Here is a 19,009-nt window from a genome sequence, read left to right on the forward strand (position 1 = left end):
TTTGGCACTGTGAGCAGGTGCCAGGTCTTGTTGAAAAATTAAATCTTCATCTCCATAAAGCTTTTCAGCAGATGGAAGCATGAAGTGCTCCAAAATCTCCTGATACCTAGCTGCATTGACCCTGCCTTTGATAACAAACACAGTGGCACCCCAGACCATCACTGACTGTGGGTACTTGACACTGGACTTCAGGCATTTTGGTATTTCCTTCTCCCCAGTCTTCCTCCAGACTCTGGCACCTTGATTTCCGAATGACATGCAAAATTTGCTTTCATCCAAAAAAAGTACTTTGGACCACTGAGCAACAGTCCAGTGCTGCTTCTCTGTAGCCCAGGTCAGGCGCTTCTGCCACTGTTTCTGGTTCAAAAGTGGCTTGACCTGGGGAATGCGGCACCTGTAGCCCATTTCCTGCACACGCCTGTGCACGGTGGCTCTGGATGTTTCTACTCCAGACTCAGTCCACTGCTTCCGCAGGTCCCCCAAGGTCTGGAATCGGCCCTTCTCCACAATCCTCCTCAGGGTCCGGTCACCTCTTCTGGTTGTGCAGCGTTTTCTGCCACACTTTTTCCTTCCCACAGACTTCCCACTGAGGTGCCTTGATACAGCACTCTGGGAACAGCCTATTCGCTCAGAAATTTCTTTCTGTGTCTTACCCTCTTGCTTGAGGGTGTCAATGATGGCCTTCTGGACAGCAGTCAGGTCGGCAGTCTTACCCATGATTGCGGTTTTGAGTAATGAACCAGGCTGGGAGTTTTTAAAAGCTTCAGGAATCTTTTGCAGGTGTTTAGAGTTAATTAGTTGATTCAGATGATTAGGTTAAGAGCTCCTTTAGAGTACCTTTTCATGATATGCTAATTTTTTGAGATAGGAATTTGGGGTTTTCATGAGCTGTATGCCAAAATCATCAGTATTAAAACAACAAAAGACCTGAAATATTTCAGTTGGTGTGCAATGAATCTAAAATATATGAAAGTTCAATTAGTGTCATTACATTATGGAAAATAATCAACTTCATCACAATATGCTAATTATATGAGAAGGACCTGTATTAACTATTCAACCTCTACTCTGACATCCTTTCTTTTCACAAGTGTTTTTATTGGAAAACATCAAAGACAACATCAAACAATACCAGAATTGCCCAACACCATAACACCCTACAAACAGATCAATCAATTACCCATTGAACACAGTCGAAGGTAGCGAGTGAACTGATAGAGTCCCATCTCTTATGAAAATGAACAATTGAACCTCTTATAGTATATTTCACTTTTTCTAAATGACAGATTTTCCAACCATGAAGAAGCAGAGGGTGGACCTGGGCCCTTCCTGAAGTAAAATGCGGCTACAAGCCATAAGTGAAGCAAAGGATCTGACAACAACCTCCCTTATGCCTCGTTTCCATTGAGTAGAGCAGGTCGGTCCGGTTATTTTGGCTTTCCATTTGCCAACAGTTGGGTAGGGTTGATAAGCGAACCTAACCGCTCTAAGCCGCTCCCATTTTCAGTACTCCTCCGTTGGGGTACCGTTGATTGGTCGAAAGAATCATTTCCGCTGTGTGTAGTCACCTCGGCAAGAGTGAAGAGAGTCTTGTGTTTTGGCAAAAAATGTGAGTGCAGCACTATTTATTGTGTGATGTTTTTCCTTGTCATTAAATTAATCAGCGGGCTACACTGTGTCCCACTGCTACGATGTCACGTAGCTGCCGCAGCCAGCGCTGTTCGCTCACTGTCTCTGTCGGCTTTGCAGTGGCAAAATAGCAAATTAGGAAGAGATAAGCCATCACCCTCGTTACGTCCCTGAAGAATTACCTTGCGTGCCCTTGGAGAATTGACCACCCAGAAGAAAAAAAAAAGAACCGAGGTAGGATGTTCATCTTTATGGTCTGAATCCTCCCAAATAAGGAAAGAGGAAGAGTATCCCAGCGTTTTAGATCTGCTTAAATATCTGTAACAAGTTTAGAGAAATTCTTACCATGGAGAGAGGAAAGGGAATTTGTAATGGTAACACCTACAGTGGAGGAAATAAGTATTTGATCCCTCACCGATTTTGTAAGTTTGCCCACTTACAAAGAAATGAGCGGTCTATCATTTTAAAGCTAGGTTTATTTTAACAGTGATAGACAGAATATCAAAAAGAAAATCCAGAAAATCACATAAAAATAAATATATATAAATTAATTTGGATTTCATTGAGTGAAATAAGTATTTGATCTCCTACCAACCATAAAGAATTCTGGCTCCCACAGATTAATCCTCGTGCTTTAAAAAAGTATTCCTAATCTCAACTAGTTTCCTCTATAAAACACACCTGTCTCAACTTGTTACCTGTATAAAATACACCTGTCCACAGAGTCAATAAATCAAACTCCAACATTTCCATCATGGGCAAGACCAAAGAGCTGTCTAAGGACATCAGGGACAAGATTGTAGACCTGCACAAGGCCGGAATAGACTACAAGACCATTGGCGAGAAGCTGGGTGAGAAGGAGACAACTGTTGGTGCGATTATTCGAAAATTAAAGAAACACAAAATGACCATCAATCTCCCTCGGTCTGGGGCACCATGCAAGATCTCACCTTGTGGGGTATCAAGGATCATGAGAAAGGTGAGGGGTCAGCCCAGATCTACACGGGAGGAGCTTGTTTATGATCCCAAGGCAGCTGGGACCACAGTTACCAAGAAGGGGACAGGTGGACTTCACTGCATCGAGGGAACTATGGATGGGGCCATGTACCATGAAATACTGGGTGACAACCTCTTTCTCTCAGCCAGGTCCGTAAAAATGGGTCGTGGATGGGTCTTCCAGCACGCCAATGACCCTAAAAATACAGCAAAGGCAACAAAGGAGTGGCTCAAGAAGAAGCACATTAAGGTCATGGAGTGGCCTAGCCAGTCTCCGGACCTTAATCCAATAGATCTGTGGAGGGAACTGAAGCTCAAGCGACAGCCTCGAAACCTTAAAGATTAGGAAAGGATCTGCAAAGAGGAGTGGTCCAAATATCCTCCTGAGATGTGTGCAAACCTGGTCATCAACTACAAGACACGTCTGACCTCTGAACTTGCCAACAAGGGTTTCCCCACCAAGTACTAAGCAATATTTTGATAGGGGATCAAACACTTATTTCACTCAATGAAATGCTAAATAATTTCTATCTTTTTAATGTGATTTTCTGGATTTTCCTTTTGATATTCTGTCTATCACTGTTAAAATAAACCTAGCATTAAAATTATAGACCGTTCATTTTATTGTAAGTGGGCAAACTTACAAAATCAGTGAGGGATCAAATACTTATTTCCTCCACTGTAAATAGCGGAAACTTGTCTGCGCACTATGGAAGAGTAGGGCGTTAGCTGGAATACGTCTAGCCATATTCCAGCTAACGCCCAGAGAAAACCACACACTTTTGGTAATATTTAACTTATAGCCTGAGAATGACCCAAAGGTACCCAGGATATGCAAGATATCGTTAGGTCGTCTAGGGAGACAACAATTTCAGCATCTAACGAGGCAGCAGGAGAAAGAACAGTGTTAAGTTATCTTTGTGTTTTATTTGTGTTCTCAGTATACATCTCGGTACACTCATGTCCTGTAGCTCAAATAAGTCAAAAGAAAATAGACTCCGTTAAAAGTGACTCGCAGCCGGGCAGGGTAAATAATGCCGAAACGAGCACCTATCTTGTAAAGTAAAGCCTTGACCTTATTGAAATTGAGCACTTGCTCCTTCTCAATGTAGCAGTGGAGATGGACGATTACTGGCCAGGAGCCTTGGCTGGACTTGGGTTTGAAGCTGCGGTGTGCTCGAATGAGCTCCACTTTGGCGTTGAGCAAGGTTTCCCCAGCCACCTACTTGAATAAATCCACCATAAACTGCCTTAGATTTGTACCTTCTATGCCCTCGGGGAGACCCACAACTCTGAGGTTTTGTTGTTTGGAGCGTGAAATCAAGTCATCTACTGCGGCTTGTAAGGTTGCATTCTCCTCCGACCTGGTGGCCAGAGAGTGTCCTCCATCCCAGAGATGGAAGAAGCATGGCACACCACCTTGCTAGTTAGAGATTTGAGTGATTAATTAATCGGGCCATAACTGCAGCCAGAGATGCATTAAATTCCTTCATTAAACTTTTTCTAATTCATCAAGCTCTTTGACTAGCATGGCCAATGCTAGCTGTGTGGAGTTAGCCGACTTCGCCATCTTTTTGCCTTAGTGTCCGGGAGATCAAACAACAGGCAGCTTTGTTTGGTGATTTGCTCAACCTTGGCCAACCGTGCAAACAGCGAATGTCTCTTTTATGATAAAAATAGGTTTAACAAAGTTTTACTGCAGATATAGTCGAGTTAAGCGTTTTTCTTCATTCATTTATTCAAACTTATGAAGGCTATACCGCTTAATAGAAACGCTGACGTCGGGCGCTCCGGTGGCGTAGTGGATAGAGCGCGTACCATGTTGGCTCCGGCCTTCGTTGCAGTGGTCGCGGGTTCGAGTCTGACCCATGGCCCTTTGCTGCAGGTCATTCCCCCTCTCTCTCTGTCTCGCCATTTTGGCTCTGTACTATCGAATAAAGCTTGAAAATGCCAAAAAATTCTAAAAAAAAAAACGCTGACGTCAGAAGCACGGCCATACAAACCAATCAATGTCCAGTATATGGAGAAGCAGCCCATATAGGTGATAAACACAGGACGTGGGTATGTAAAGTTCTTCAGTGTGCTGGCAAAACTGCAAAGTGAAACTAAACCTAAGCGGATCAGATCCATATAGGGGATTTAAAAAATAGTCCTTAGTTCGGACCTTGGTGCGAACAATTAGGTGCGACAGCCCCCTAAGTCCTCTGTCCCCTCCTCCTCACTTGTATGTTGTGCTATTAGTTAACCAGTGAACACTAAGGCTTTGGCTAGTTCTCTAGTAGACAGTTGGAGCTTTACTAATTAACTACTTCAGTGCAGAAACAACTAGTAAGCTAGTGAGTTTTTTGTTGTTGCTTTTACTTGTAAACTAATGGCAGAACCTGACGTCTGATATCAAGGATATGGAATAAATTGCCACAGTCAAACAATGCTTCAACTAGTTAACCACACGCATATGTTGGGATGTGCGGGTGATTAGAATTTTGTGAAGATCACAGGCAAATATTTTACAGTCTTGTCCATGTACAACATATTGTGGCTAGCAAAGGTAAATCAAGAGTGAAAAGGGTACACAAAGTTCAAAGTTTGCAGTGACAAACGAAAAATCTTTTTTATGTTTTGCATTTCTGCATTCAATTAGATATTTTTTCTAATTTGCACTAGCAGTGTCTGAACGCATCCTGTCAGTCAGACACACATGGAGGTCTGAAGTTGCCACAAACATGACACTTTGCCTGCACAGGGTGTGTAGACAAGCAGGTGTGTGTGTGTGTGTGTATGTGTGCGTGTAATAGCACGTGGAATAATCAATGAATAACTGATAAGCTTGTGTTAGCTCCACACAGTTGTACAGAGAAGAGGCAGCAGGCCATACCTCATTGACATTGATGTGGTGTTCCTTCATGTAGTCCCTGTCATTGACCTGCCCCCCCTCTATAAACTCCATGGTCAGGATCCTCTTCGTGGACAGGTCCCAGTGGATTACAGGAACCTGCACAGACACAGGGACAAAGGACATATCTTCATTCACTCATCTTGTCCAATCAGTCTTGTCCACTTGCATTAGGTTTGGGTTCAGATAGATTTTTAATTGTTTAATAGATTGGATAGTAATAGGGTTGGGGTTCAATAGCATTTTATCAAGTAAATTAGATCAAAAACTATTTAAAGCAATGAACATATACAATTAGATTTTTCTTTTGCGCAAAATAAAAAACGGAGTCATCGGTTTACAGTCTCTTTTCATATATATCAGGTGTTATTTTATTAAATAAAAGTTGCTTAAAGTTGAGGACAAAATTATTATTCGTCAAAATGTTCCCAAGTGCTTTTTTAACAGAGCAAGAAATGTTCAACATTGCATTTCTAAACATACTAGTTTTCTTTATAATGCATAAATTATTTAATAAACATAATTATTTCAGAAAAACACAATTACCAGGGTCAAAATGATTAGCCCCCTGAAAACTGACCTTTGTGTTGAGCCATCGCACAAACCACTGCTGTGCTGTGTTTTAACTTTGTAATGCTCAAAGCTTGTAAAATCAAGTTTAAACCGAGGCTTCAGCAAAGGTTTGAGACAGCATCATGCCAAAAAACAAAGAAGTGAGTTTAGACTTGAGAAAAAGAATTGTTGATGCTCACAAAGCAGGTGATGGATATACAAAGTTATCACAGCGTTTCCAAGTGTCAAGAACTGGAGTGAGAAGTATCATCAAGAAATTCAAAGAGAGCCACACAGTACAGAACAAGCCTGGCAGAGGTAGGAAACGAAAGATGTCAAAGACTCAAAGAAAACTTGTGAGAGATGTGTCTAAAGCAGGGGTGTCCAAACTTTTTTCACTGAGGGCCACATACAGAAAAATCTAAGAAGGGCCCTTTGAGAGGAAAATTAAGAGGCTTAATCTGAAGAATTTTGTGTGAAAAAATTATTTGGGGACACTGTCAGATGAATTAGAAGCTATTGAAGAAGGACACATGGATTTTCTATAATATTAATTTAAAATAAAATATTATGCAGGGTCCTCTGAGATGGGCTAGGTGCTCTTTTTCTTTTATGGGACATATTTCTTTGTAATATAATGAATGCATTTAAATTATTTAAAAACTAAAAGGGCCATATTACATACATTTTAAACATTTTAAAATGTCCAATCAATCAGTTTTGACACCCCTGCACTAGTGGGTTAACTAAAGTTGCAGACCAAGAAAAACCCCACTTCTGCAGAAGAGACACCTTCAAGCCAGACTGAAGTATGCTAAGGACAACCTAAAGAAAGATTATGTATACTGGAAGCGCGTCCTTTGGTCAGATGAGACAAAACTAGAGCTCTTTGGCCACAGAGACACTTATGTTTGGAGAAAGAAGGGAGAGGTGTAAAACCCAAAGAACACATCCCCACAGTGAAACACGGTGGTGGGAGTATTATGCTGTGGGGACGCTTCAGTGCGTCTGGAACTGGAAATCTCGTCAAAGTGGAAGGAATCATGAAGAAAGAAGGATATGTGACGATTTTGAAAAAAAACCTCAAGCAGTCAGCAGCAAAACTGAGTCTGGGTCGTCGCTTTGTCTTCCAACACGACAACGACCCAAAACATACGTTGCTCCTGATGAAGAACTAGGCTACCTCCAGAGACCAAAGTGAACGTTATTGAATGGTCTGCAAAAATCCCTGACTTCAACCCCATTGTAAATCTGTGGGGTGGACTGAAGACCAAAGTCCATGCCAGAAGACCATCAAATCTGGAGGAGCTTGAGAGATTCACCATAGAAGAATGGGCTGGGATTGCTCAGGAGACGTGTGTGAGACTTGTTAAAATTATAACAGACACCCGGCAGGGTTGTCCTTTGAGCCCGCTCCTTTTTGTTATTGCAATCGAACCACTTGCGATTGCCATTCGCGGTAACAAACAGATTCAGGGGATATGGAGAGGAGGAATTGAACATAAGGTATCATTATACGCCGATGATTTACTTTTGTTTGTCGCCAAGTCAGCCGCCTCTTTACCGGAGGCACTTTCTGTGTTGGAGGTCTTTAGTCAGTGTTCTGGCTATAAACTTAACCTGAGTAAGAGCGAACTCTTTCTGATTAATAAAGAAGCTCTTAAACTTTATTATACAGCTCTCCCACTCAAAGTGGTGACAGATCAGCTGAGTTACCTTAGGGTATGTTTTACCAGAAATTTTAAAAAACTATTTAAATATCTATTCCCATGTCTCCCCATCTTTCTCCCCAAATCTTTTTTTCAGGCCCTTGACTCTTTAATGATAAATTATATTTGGAATGGTAAACACCCTCGGTTACGGACAGCTTTTCTTCAAAGACCCAAACAAACAGGTGGAATGGCCCTCCCTAATTTCCAATACTATTACTGGGCTGCTAATATCCGTTCTTTAGTGTATTGGGTGCATTTTCCCCTTGACGACTCAGCCCCAGTCTGGGTAACAATGGAGTCCAGCGCTATTAGCCCATTGTCTCTATCTGCCCTCTTAAGCGCCGCACTTCCACTCTCTTCGGCTATTCCCAACAGTAGTCCCGTGATTAAGCACTCCCTTCGAATCTGGACCCAATTTAGGAAGAATTTTGGAATGCAGAATTTTTCACTTTTCAGCCCAATTGCAGCTAATCATTTGTTTACTCCCTCGACGGTGGATGGTGCATTCAAGATCTGGCATAAAAAAGGTTTAAAATGCATCGGTGATTTATTTACTAATGATCTATTTGCTAGTTTTTCTCAATTGACAAAACATTTTGGTATCGAAAAGACTCATTTTTTCCGATTTCTGCAAATCAGGCATTTTACGCAGAAGTTAATTCCCCAATTCCCTTATAAACCACCAGCCAATCATGTCGATTTGTTTCTTTCTGTAAACCCCACATTAAAAGGCTTAATTTCTGTGTTTTTCAACCTTATTTCGAAGTTGCATAGCCCCTCATTAGCAGCTATAAGAACCCTGTGGGAGCAGGACCTAGGTTCTGCCTTCACAGATCACATGTGGGATTCAGTCCTGGATCGGATACACTCTACCTCCATGTGCGCCCGACATGCTCTTGTGCAATTTAAAGTAGTACATCGTATCCACATATCTAAAACTAAATTAGCTCGTATGTTCCCCGATGTAAATCCGACCTGTGATAGCTGTAAGAGCGCACCGGCATCACTCTTTCACATGTACTGGTTGTGTCCCACCTTGACCGAGTTCTGGACATCAGTTTTTCAAACAATTTCTGAAGTACTTCAGCATCAAATTGAGCCGAACCCTTTCACTGCAATTTTTGGCATCGCTCCCAATTCAGGCTTGCCTAAAGTGAAGCTAAAGGTACTGGCCTTCACCTCTTTTTCTTGCTCGTAGGGCTATCTTACTTAAATGGAAAGATCCTGCTCCTCCTTCCCACTCACATTGGATTAGAGACATTATGTCATGTATGGATCTGGAGAAAATACGTTCTACTACCCAGGGATCTGAGAATACATTTTATAAAATATGGCGCCCCTTCCTAAATTATTTAAAAAGACCAACCACAATAATTGAAGAGTAGCTACCCCCTCCCCTCTTTTATTTAATTCAATTTTATTTCTTTATGTTTTTTTGTTTCATATTGATTGTTTGTTTTTGTTTCTTGAAGTGTGTGTTTCGTATCTGCCATTTGTTGCATTATGTATTATTTGGGATTGTTTGTGGCTGGGTGTGGGGGTGGGATGTGGGTGGGGTGTGTTCGGGGGGAAAAAAGGGGAAAAAGTGTGTAACCCATTGTGCTACAATTGCTTTGCAACTTTGAAATTCAATAAAAAAACCTTTGATAGAAAACTATAACAGACGACTGCATGCTGTTATTCAGCAAAAAGGATACACACTTGTATCAGTGGGGCTAATAATTTTGACCATGGTAGTTTTTGTATTTTGTGAAATAATTTTGTTTCTGTGTGCAATGTAAAATAATGTTATCATCCAAAAAAAGTAGGATGTTTGTAAGCTAATGAATCTGTCCTCAACTGTACGTTATTTATATAATTAATATGCAGTAAGTATCCATTACTGCGTTTCGTTGCTGCTTTCTCCACTGCTCCCTTTTGTGAAGTGCGGACGAGGATGCTAACATTAGCTCTGCTGCTAGACATCCTATGTGGATCTCAATCAATGAACCAGAGGAGTCTGAGTTCACATACCAGTAGGCAGAGGAAACTGCTTGAAAGTAGGCTACTAGAAAAGTGCAAAAAACAGCCTGTCCTAAGCCAAATAGGTGAGAAAAAAAAGGAAAAGAAAAACATAGTTGAAAAAAATCATGTTGAACGAAAAATAAGGTAAAAACAGCTTCATATTTTGACTCACTATTTACTAGTACAGTAGGGGAGAACGGGGTAATTTGTCACGCGGGTTGGTTGTCACAATCGTTATATCTCGGAACCAGAAGGCGCTGTCTGTGAAATTTTGGTATGTAAATATCCAGAATTGGGATCAGAGGTCACCTACATAGTCTTCCTTGGAGTTAGACTGCTGAATTTGAGGTGAAACGACTGTTTGTGTTTTTCATGTCAAATTGAAAATATTTAGCTCCTTCTAGGCTTTTACACAATGGGTTTATAACAAAACACTTGTTACCCATACAAGTGTGAAGGGTAAACTATAGTTTAGATTGTGGTTAGCAAGCTAATTAGTTGTCAGATGGTTGTTGGCCTTGATGCTAGCAAGAAATTCAAGTTTGGGTTGGTCGTCAAATTTTTTGGGGGGTTGGTTGTCACATGTTATCTCAAGGTTGCAGCCAGAAAAGGAACCCAATAACGAAATAAATTGTCAAGCTGTATCCTCACTGACACCCCAGAGAAGGAAAGAATAGAGCAGGAAAAGGCAGATAGCATGCAAAAGAAAAAAGGGCAACAAAATCAAAACAACCCAGTGCATCCCAAACTAGACCAGCTGCCAAGGCTATAGTAAGTTATGTAGGCCTATTTGTCAACTTGACAATGCAATTAAACTTTCTAATTTAGTTCTACTTGCTTGCCTTCTTTTTAGGATTATTCCCATTAAGATAACATTGTGACAAACAACCCCATAGTGTTTGACAACCGACCCCTTGATGGGGTTGGTTGTCACAATGTGTAAGGGTGTCTTTGATGATTAATTTCTTCTTTATTACAATAAGATAGAAAAAGTGAGGGGTACACATTTCAAGCCAACACCTTAAAGCTACTACGAGTAAGTCGGCACGTTGGCGACACCTTTGAACAAAAGCGGTAGTATTTTTACGACGCCAGCTGTTTTCTAGCTCGTGCTGGGAGTCCAAGATTCAAATAATCAGGAAGCAATATGGTGCGTGTCCGTGTGTTGAAAGTGTGAGGGCACCGGACTCTTTTCGGCTTCCAGAGAGTGGTTAGTGACACAGCTTCAACTAATGCCAGTAAGTGCTAAACACACCTGATTGCACTGAGTTGATGTATTGTCACCTCTCACGTAGCTGAACGAGTCCGTGTCCGTGAGATGGCAGTTAGTTAGTAGTATGGATCACGATGAGGTAATGTGTTTTGTTGATGTAAATAATGACTATTTCAGATGAATAATGGTATCTGATGATGCTGGTGAGGCAAAGTAAACTGTGTTTTAGTTGGCTACCGCTCATTCATTTAGGAGTAAACACTGCAGTCTAGGTTCGCTCCGTGAAATTGTGTATACGTTGCTTGGCAACGCCCTCCCGCCCGCCTATCACTCTCCCTTCTAGCTTTTCTTCATTGCATTTTCTTTTTTTTCTTTGATGGTTCAGCCCCATTATCAGTCATTATGACTACAAACAACTGGCTCCCGCTCCCCTTCCCTCACCTGGAGTGATAGGCTTCTCAAATCGCGTTCCTGCGCCTCACTGAAATCTGCGACCAATACGGATATGTGACCATAGAGCATGCACGCGTGAACCGAAAATCGGACTGGGTGTACGACCAGATCAAATGCAGTAATAAAAACTATATAAAAACGTCTTTCTTTGCACTGATGGTCTCGTTTGCTGTTAAAGGTAATTTATGATTATGAGAGGAAACATGAGGCTGTTTAAAAGATATTTAAATGTTACTCGTTGCCGCTTTAAGCTTCAATTTAATGTAGGAATGACTATTGAAAGATGTTTAGGTGATAAGCAATTCTCACTAGAGTAAAAAGTGTGCCTACTTACCCCGTTCTCCCCTATTTGTGCAAAAATTGGCAAAAATAAATACCAAGTGAACTCCATAGGTCTGTTATTATAAAAGAAGTCGGTGAAAAAATTGTCAAATTTGAATGTATGCATTTCTTCGCTTACCTTGAGAAAGGGGAAGTGGACCAACATTTTGGACACCCTCTCAGCATTTTGACCCTCATTTAGGAAGTCTAGCTCCAGGGGCATGTTCTTCTTGGCCTCCTCCACCAACCACATGAAGGCAAAGTCTGGGAAGAGCCTATGGACCATCTTCAACAACACCTTCAAATGACAAAGCACAATCAGCCTTACTGTCAAGTGCAGTAAAACTGGCAAATATAGGCATATCAGTGATTCTTGAGAAGATTCAAGATTCAGCTTTATTTTGTCATCGTACATGTTTCAGAACAACGATAATCTGTTTACAGTTATACCCCGCCAAGAGACATTGAGTGACAGTAACCAAACATGGGTGACAGGAGGGATCAACTGAAGAGTTGTCAAGCGTGCGCTGCGCCCCTTATAAGTAGGAAAGGATAAACAAAGGGAAAGACTGTAAAAAAAAAGGCCATTCTCAGACTGCGCTGGGAGCGCAGTGTGGGACTAGTAAAAAACCACCTAAGCAACATAGTAACGCCACAGACAAGAAGAACTCGTATACATGCACGTAAAATGGAAGGGTAGGCGTGTATGGGACGGTAGGTGTCGCAGCACAGGCACCAGGGGGCGTGCGCAACCAACAGGCACGCCCCGCCCGCCGCAGCATCCGGTCTGCAACGAGGAAGGAGGGAGAGGGGGATGGATTCAAGAGGGCTTGAGTGGTCAGGGTTATGTGGGATATGTTTCTACGTGTGTGTGTATGTGTGTTCCGTGGATCCATCTCCGTCCAGACACAAAGGGAGTCTCAGGCGCCAGGTGGTATAAGCGAGTCCATGGAGACGACCTCAAGGCCCAGCCACAGATAGAGTTCACAGGAGAGGAGGTGGGAGGAGGAGGGGGGCAGAGCGTCTTTCTGCATAAACATCCCAGAGAGAGAAGAGATAACACCTCCAAGGTCGGTGTGGGGAGCCGAATCGAGAGATAGCAAATTTGTTTTGAGATTGAGACTGGCGCTGGAATGTTTAGCCGGTTTTAGAGTCACTGGTGGTAGTAATCCAAAATAGCCCAAATCCAGTGGCCCTTTCACGTGTCACGGCCTGCCCATCCTCACCCAGATTGCATCCACTTTTTGGATAAATCCAGGAATCACTTCCAGCTTGAGATTCACCTCGCATATTACTTGAGTCGGTGCATTGATAGCCCGGCACAAGCCCTCAATGCCCTCAATGACGGGATTATGGTAACAGGAAGCCTGTTGCCATAATCCCAATAACGTAAATATCTTCCACATCCTCAACGGTCAGGAGGGCTAGACACACCGGGTTCCAACACCCCCACGCGTCCCAGGTGTATCCAGCCGCAAAGATACCATCGGGACAGGGGGCTTCTCCTTTGCCCACTTTTCTCGTTGAGAAAATTTGATCCATTGCAGAAAGACCCCAGCAGATCAGATCCATAATTTAGTTTTCGGAGGTTATGCACAGAGAGGCTCAGAGATTTAGACAGAGGCCGCACAAGACAGAGAGCAGAGCAGGGAAGATAAGGTGTCGGGAGGGAACAGAGTATGCGACCGCCCTCGTTGAAGTGTGAAGGACTTCAACGAGAAGTGGGACAAAAGACCGTCTTCCAATATTAAATGCTGTTATGTTTAAAAGTAAAAATAATTAAAATTGTAGATGTTATTAGGGATTTAGAATAGACTGTCTGGAGCACAATTATCCCCTTAAATTTTATTTGATCATTATTATGTCAAATATATGACACTTGTTATCTTCTCACAACGTCCAAAACAGTGTGTCCACAGAGAAGGGTTCAATCATTCATATGCAATAAAACCTATTAAAATATTCTTTAATGATTAAAAATAGCTTTTTACATCAAAAGCAACACTAAATAATCTCTCATATCAATAAAAACTGTTTTTCTTCAACAGATTCATGTTTTATAAGGTTTCTAAGTGGTGGGACACTTTTTGTCACCACCGTCACACAATCCATTAAAAAGTAATAAAATCAGGCAAAATAAGGGGCAGCTGTCACTATGAAGGACCTCTTGTCACATTCTACCTCTGCAGAGTACATTAGAGTCAGACGGGCTCTGATAAGCGTTGTAGTTTTAGAATATTTTACATTCCAAATCTTGAAAGTCCTCCGTCACAACCATGATATGTCAACACCAACTTACAATTTCTGAAGACGTTATTTGAAATGTTTCGATAATTTTATTTTCCTGAAGTAGTTCATACTAGCACCTAACATCAAGAGAAAAACCAAATGGCTACTAGATAAACTCCATTTGTTTTGTTTAAGAAACGTTAAATATGTCAACACTGTCAGGTGTCAACTCCGTCTGTTTTCCTGTCTGACGGTGGTGACAGGCCAATTAAGTAAGTTACTTACTTATAACTCACCCCAGGCCCTCTGGCACAAATCACCCCAACCCCCGAATTTTGGATAATAAGCATGATGCAGCAGTTTAGGGCTGACATCGTGCTAACTATATAGACACAAAGTGTAGCATACTGAAGCACTAAAACATGTGTCAAATGTTTTCTAACGTGTCTATAATTGTTCAGACACAATAATCAAAAAAACTTGATCATGGAAATTTTACTTTGAAAGACAAAAAAACAGTTTTTTGACTTTGAACCATTATAAATAAATTTTGATCAATACCAGTATTTTTTATATGAAATAATAGATGTTTGTTTATCAATTCAAAAAATTTATTTTCAGGAAATCAATAGTTAAAACAGATTAAAACAATGATTTGCCAACTTTTGTGTGTGCAAAAGTTTGTGAACCCTGAGCTGCATTGCTTAAATCAAGCAGGTAAACACAATCAGGTGGCCAAATATAGTGATGAAATGGACCAATTTTATGAGATATCTTTAGTGAAGAAATTGGGCGGCACTAGATAAAACAGAGATCAAACCAGGTCAGTTTTGGCCCACCAAAGTGAACCCATACAGGTCAGACATGCCAAAAGGGAAGGGAAATCTCAGAGGATCTCAGGAAGAGAGTTGTGCTGTTGCACATTTGTCTGGGGACAGCTACCAATAATTTAAAAAAAGTTTGAGCTCCATTGGTCCACCGTGAGGCAAATCGTCAACAAATGGAGAGCTTTAAGAGTGACTGAATATCTGCCTAGAAGTGGACTTCCTTCAAAAATATCGACAAGCGCCACAAGAAAAGTGATTTTTCAAGTAAAAGCAAACCCAAACATTACACCTGGAGATATGCAGACCATTTGCCGCCATCATTCTTCACTTGGGAGAAGGTACTTTTGGTGGTAGTCAGAGTTGCGTTTTTGCCCAAAAATGGCGGTTTTGGCTATGACCAAACAGTTCAATTTTGGAGTAATCTGTCCACAGAATAGACTTCCAGAATAGTTCAGGTATCTCCAGGTTCTCTCTGGAGAAGTTGTGACAAGCAGTTTTGTTATTTTTTGAGAGCAGAGGCTTCTTCAGCAACCCTCCCATGAAAGCCATGTAGACTGAGTTTTCTTCTTATTTTGGAACCATGCACATCTGTCCCAGATGCTGCAAGGGAAGTCTGCAAATCACTAGATTTAATGTTTGGGTTGGCTTTTAACTGAAAAAATCACTTTTCTTGTGGCGCTTGTGGATATTTTTGAAGGAAGTCCACTTCTAGGCAGATGTTCAGTTCACTCTTAAAGCTCTCCATTTGTAGATGATTTGCCTCACGGTGAACCGATGGAGCTCAAACTTTTTAAAATTAACTGATAGCTGTCCCCAGACAAATGTGCAACATGAGTCAAGACAACTCTATTCCTGAGATCTTCTGAGATTTTCGTTTCCTTTTGGCATGTGTATGGGTCACTTTGGTGGGCCTAAACTGACCAGGTTTTATTTCTGTTTTATCTAGTACCGCCCAATTTCTTTCCTGAAGATCTCTCATTACATTGGTCCATTTCATCACTCAATTTGGCCCATCTGATTGTGTTTACCTGCTCAATTTAACCAATGCAGCTCAGGGTTCACAAACTTTTGCACATACAAAAGTTGGCAAATAATTTTTTTTATCTGTTTTAACAATTGATTTCCGGAAAATAAAAATGTTGAATTGATAAACAAACATCTGTTATTTCGTATAAAAAATACTGGTGTTTATCAAAATGTATTAATAATGGTTAAAATAAATAAAATTCATAAAGGCTCAAGGGGTTCACATACTTTCAAGCAGCACTGTATCTTATTCCATGTTTCTCCCTTCTTTACAGGATGAGTTAAATGGATGGCTCTTCTTAAATATGTGGTCACATTTCCAATTTCTTCTATGGTTTTCTAGAAACAAGGGGTGGCACAACTTCCCCAACGGCACAACTCAAGACAACTTATTTCCGAAAGCTATATTTCTTAAACAGTTTATTTCAGATCGAAAGTTATTGTTGCCGGGGATGCACAACACCCTGACATATACAGTCCCCTCCAATAGTATTGGAACAGTGAGGCCAATTCCTTTATTTTTGCTGTAGACTGGAAACAATTGGGTTTGACACCAAAATATGAATATGAGACAATAGATCAACATTTCAGCTTTAATTTCCAGGTATTAACATCTGTATCAGATACACAACTGTGAAGAAAGCATTATTTGTAAAGGAACACCACATTTTTAGGTTAGCAAAAGTATTGGAACAGATAGACTTAAAATAAATTTAAGTGAATAAGACTTAATGTTTTGTTGCAATCCTTCGCTTGCAATAACTGCATCAAGCCAGTGACCCATTGACATCACAAAACTTTTGCATTCTTCTTTTGTGATGCTTTTCCAGGCTTTCACCGCATTCAGTTGCTGTTTGTTTTGGGGGGTTACTCTCTTCACTCTCCTCTATAGCAGGTAAAATGCATGCTCTAAAGGGTTTAAGTCTGGAGATTGACTTGGCCAGTCTAAAACCTTCTATTTCTTGCCCCTGATGAACTCCTTTGTTGTTTTTGCAGTTTTTTTGGATCATTATCTTGCTGCATGATGAAGGATCTTCCAATCAGTTTGGTTGCACCTTTCTTTAAATTGGCAGACAACACCTCGCTGATTCAGGCTGTTGTCCTATAATGTTTCAAGGCTGCCACCATCATACCAGTGCCTAAGAAATCCAACATCACTAACCTGAACGACCTCATTAGCACTGACTTCCATCATTATGAAGTGCTTCGAGAGGCTAGTGAAGGACCACATCACCTCCAAGCTCCCACCATCACTCAACCCATTCCAGTTTGCATACAAACCGAACTGTTCTACAGAGGATGCCATCTCCTCTGCCTTCCACCTGAGCCTGGAGCATCTGAAGGATAAAAACACCCACGTGCGGATGCTGTTTCTGGACTTCAGCTCAGCGTTCAACACAATTATCCCCCAGCATCTGGTGTGCAAACTGGGTCACTTGGGCCTTGGCACCCCCTTGTGCAACTGGCTGCTAGACTTTCTCACCAACAGAACCCAGTCTGTTCGTGTGAACAATAACATATCCAGCTCCATCTCCCTGAACACCGGTTCCCCCCAGGGCTGTGTTCTCAGCCCCCTGTTGTTCACCCTGATGACGCACGACTGTCGTCCCAAATTCAGCACCGACCACTTTTTGAAGTATGTGGACGACACAACTGCGTTATTTTACCGTTTGTGTTCTGTGTTGTGTCTCCTGTATGTTTAGTTAGTCTGTAACTTTGTGTTGCTGCTGATGCCTACCTGAACAGGTCTCTCTTGTAAATGAGACCCTGGGTCTCAATGAGATTTTACATGTATAAATAAAGGTTAATAAAAAAATAAAAAAACAACTGTTGTCGGCCTCTTCAAGGATGACAATGAACTGGCCTACAGGGACGAGGTGAAATACCTGGTGGACTGGTGTAAACAACTTGATCCTCAATGTTGAAAAGACAAAGGGGAGACTTCCGGTAATGGCGGCGAGCTAGGCAGCGTGGTTTTTCTACCCTCCACTAAACTTTGATAAAAACTGTGTTTGAAACATAATTTACGACCACCAAAAGTGAGTAGCGTGTTTGGCTTAGGCAAAGAGACCGGAAATCGTCTGCAGCAACCAAAATGACCAGACCAAAATCACGCAAGCAAGCAAAAATGTCGGATTATGGCTTGACGAAGACTGGCGGGGAAGCTAGCGACAGCGCTAATGCTAGCGCCATGTCTGATGAAGCTGAACCAGAAGATGGAGACGTAATAGCAGGCAAAGAAATCCTTGAAGCCATCAAAGGGCTGAAGGATGACTTCTCGGACAGATTTGACGGGGTAATAAGTGCAATGGACGGAGTGAGAAAGGAGATAAGCGTCTGCACAGAGCGTGTTACGAGAGCAGAGGTCCGCATTTCCAGCACTGAGGACGAGGTGGTTACACTCCAAGCTAAGGTCCGAAAACTTGAACATGATAAGAGAGAGCTGCAAGATAAAGCCACGGACCAAGAGGCAAGGTCTAGGCGCAACAACCTAAGGTTGGTTGGCCTACCAGAGAAGACAGAGGCGGGAGATACTTGTGGCTTTCTTGAGAAGTGGATCCCGGAGTCACTGGGCATCACAACACTAACGTCGGCTATTTTTCTGGAGAGAGCCCATCGGACTGGTCCAAACCGAGAGCCCGACGCACCCCCAAGAGCAATCATAATGAGGTTCCTGAACGACAGAGATAAGATGGCCATACTAAGAGCAGCCAGAGCCAAAAAGCAACTTCTCTACAAGGATAAACAAGTACGCTTCTACCAAGACCTGCCACAAGAAGAGCACAAGAAACAGAAAAGTTTCGACGCGTCCAGACAGAGGCTTTGTAGCTTGGGGATTCGACACGGCATGCTGATTCCTGCTAAAATGCTAGTGACTTACAAGGATAAAACGCATACTTTTGGTACACCAACAGACGTGGAGGAATTTATTCGGAACATCCAAGAGGGAAATGGGACTGGTTGACTGTGTACGCCAATGTAAAACATTGCAATGACCACGGCAGAGTATAAGGGCAAGTAAGTTTGTTTACATGCAATGTTTCACGGGACTAAAACACTGCCGTACATGTTTAACGGATTATCTTGCTCGTTTGGTTCAGATAAAAATTGCTAATCTTGTTTTCATAGGCAACTTTTTATACGAGGTTTAGTG

The 19,009-nt window shown here is 41.8% G+C and overlaps 1 protein-coding gene across 2 annotated transcripts in view; it reads right to left on the minus strand.

Moving 5' to 3' along the window:
* adck1 (aarF domain containing kinase 1) overlaps nucleotides 1-19,009 on the minus strand; it is a 120,433-nt gene that overhangs the window by 23,539 nt on the left and 77,885 nt on the right. For both annotated transcript variants that reach the window (XM_080042926.1, XM_080042925.1), the window contains exons 7-8: nucleotides 11,913-12,071; nucleotides 5,501-5,617 (exon numbers count right to left, since the gene is read on the minus strand). In XM_080042926.1, the coding sequence (XP_079899052.1) occupies nucleotides 5,501-5,617; nucleotides 11,913-12,071 (276 nt within the window). The remainder of the gene's footprint in view (nucleotides 1-5,500; nucleotides 5,618-11,912; nucleotides 12,072-19,009) is intronic.

This window comes from Ammodytes marinus, assembly GCF_949987685.1.
Source record: "Ammodytes marinus genome assembly, chromosome: 15".
Classification (NCBI taxonomy): Eukaryota; Metazoa; Chordata; class Actinopteri; order Uranoscopiformes; family Ammodytidae; genus Ammodytes; species Ammodytes marinus.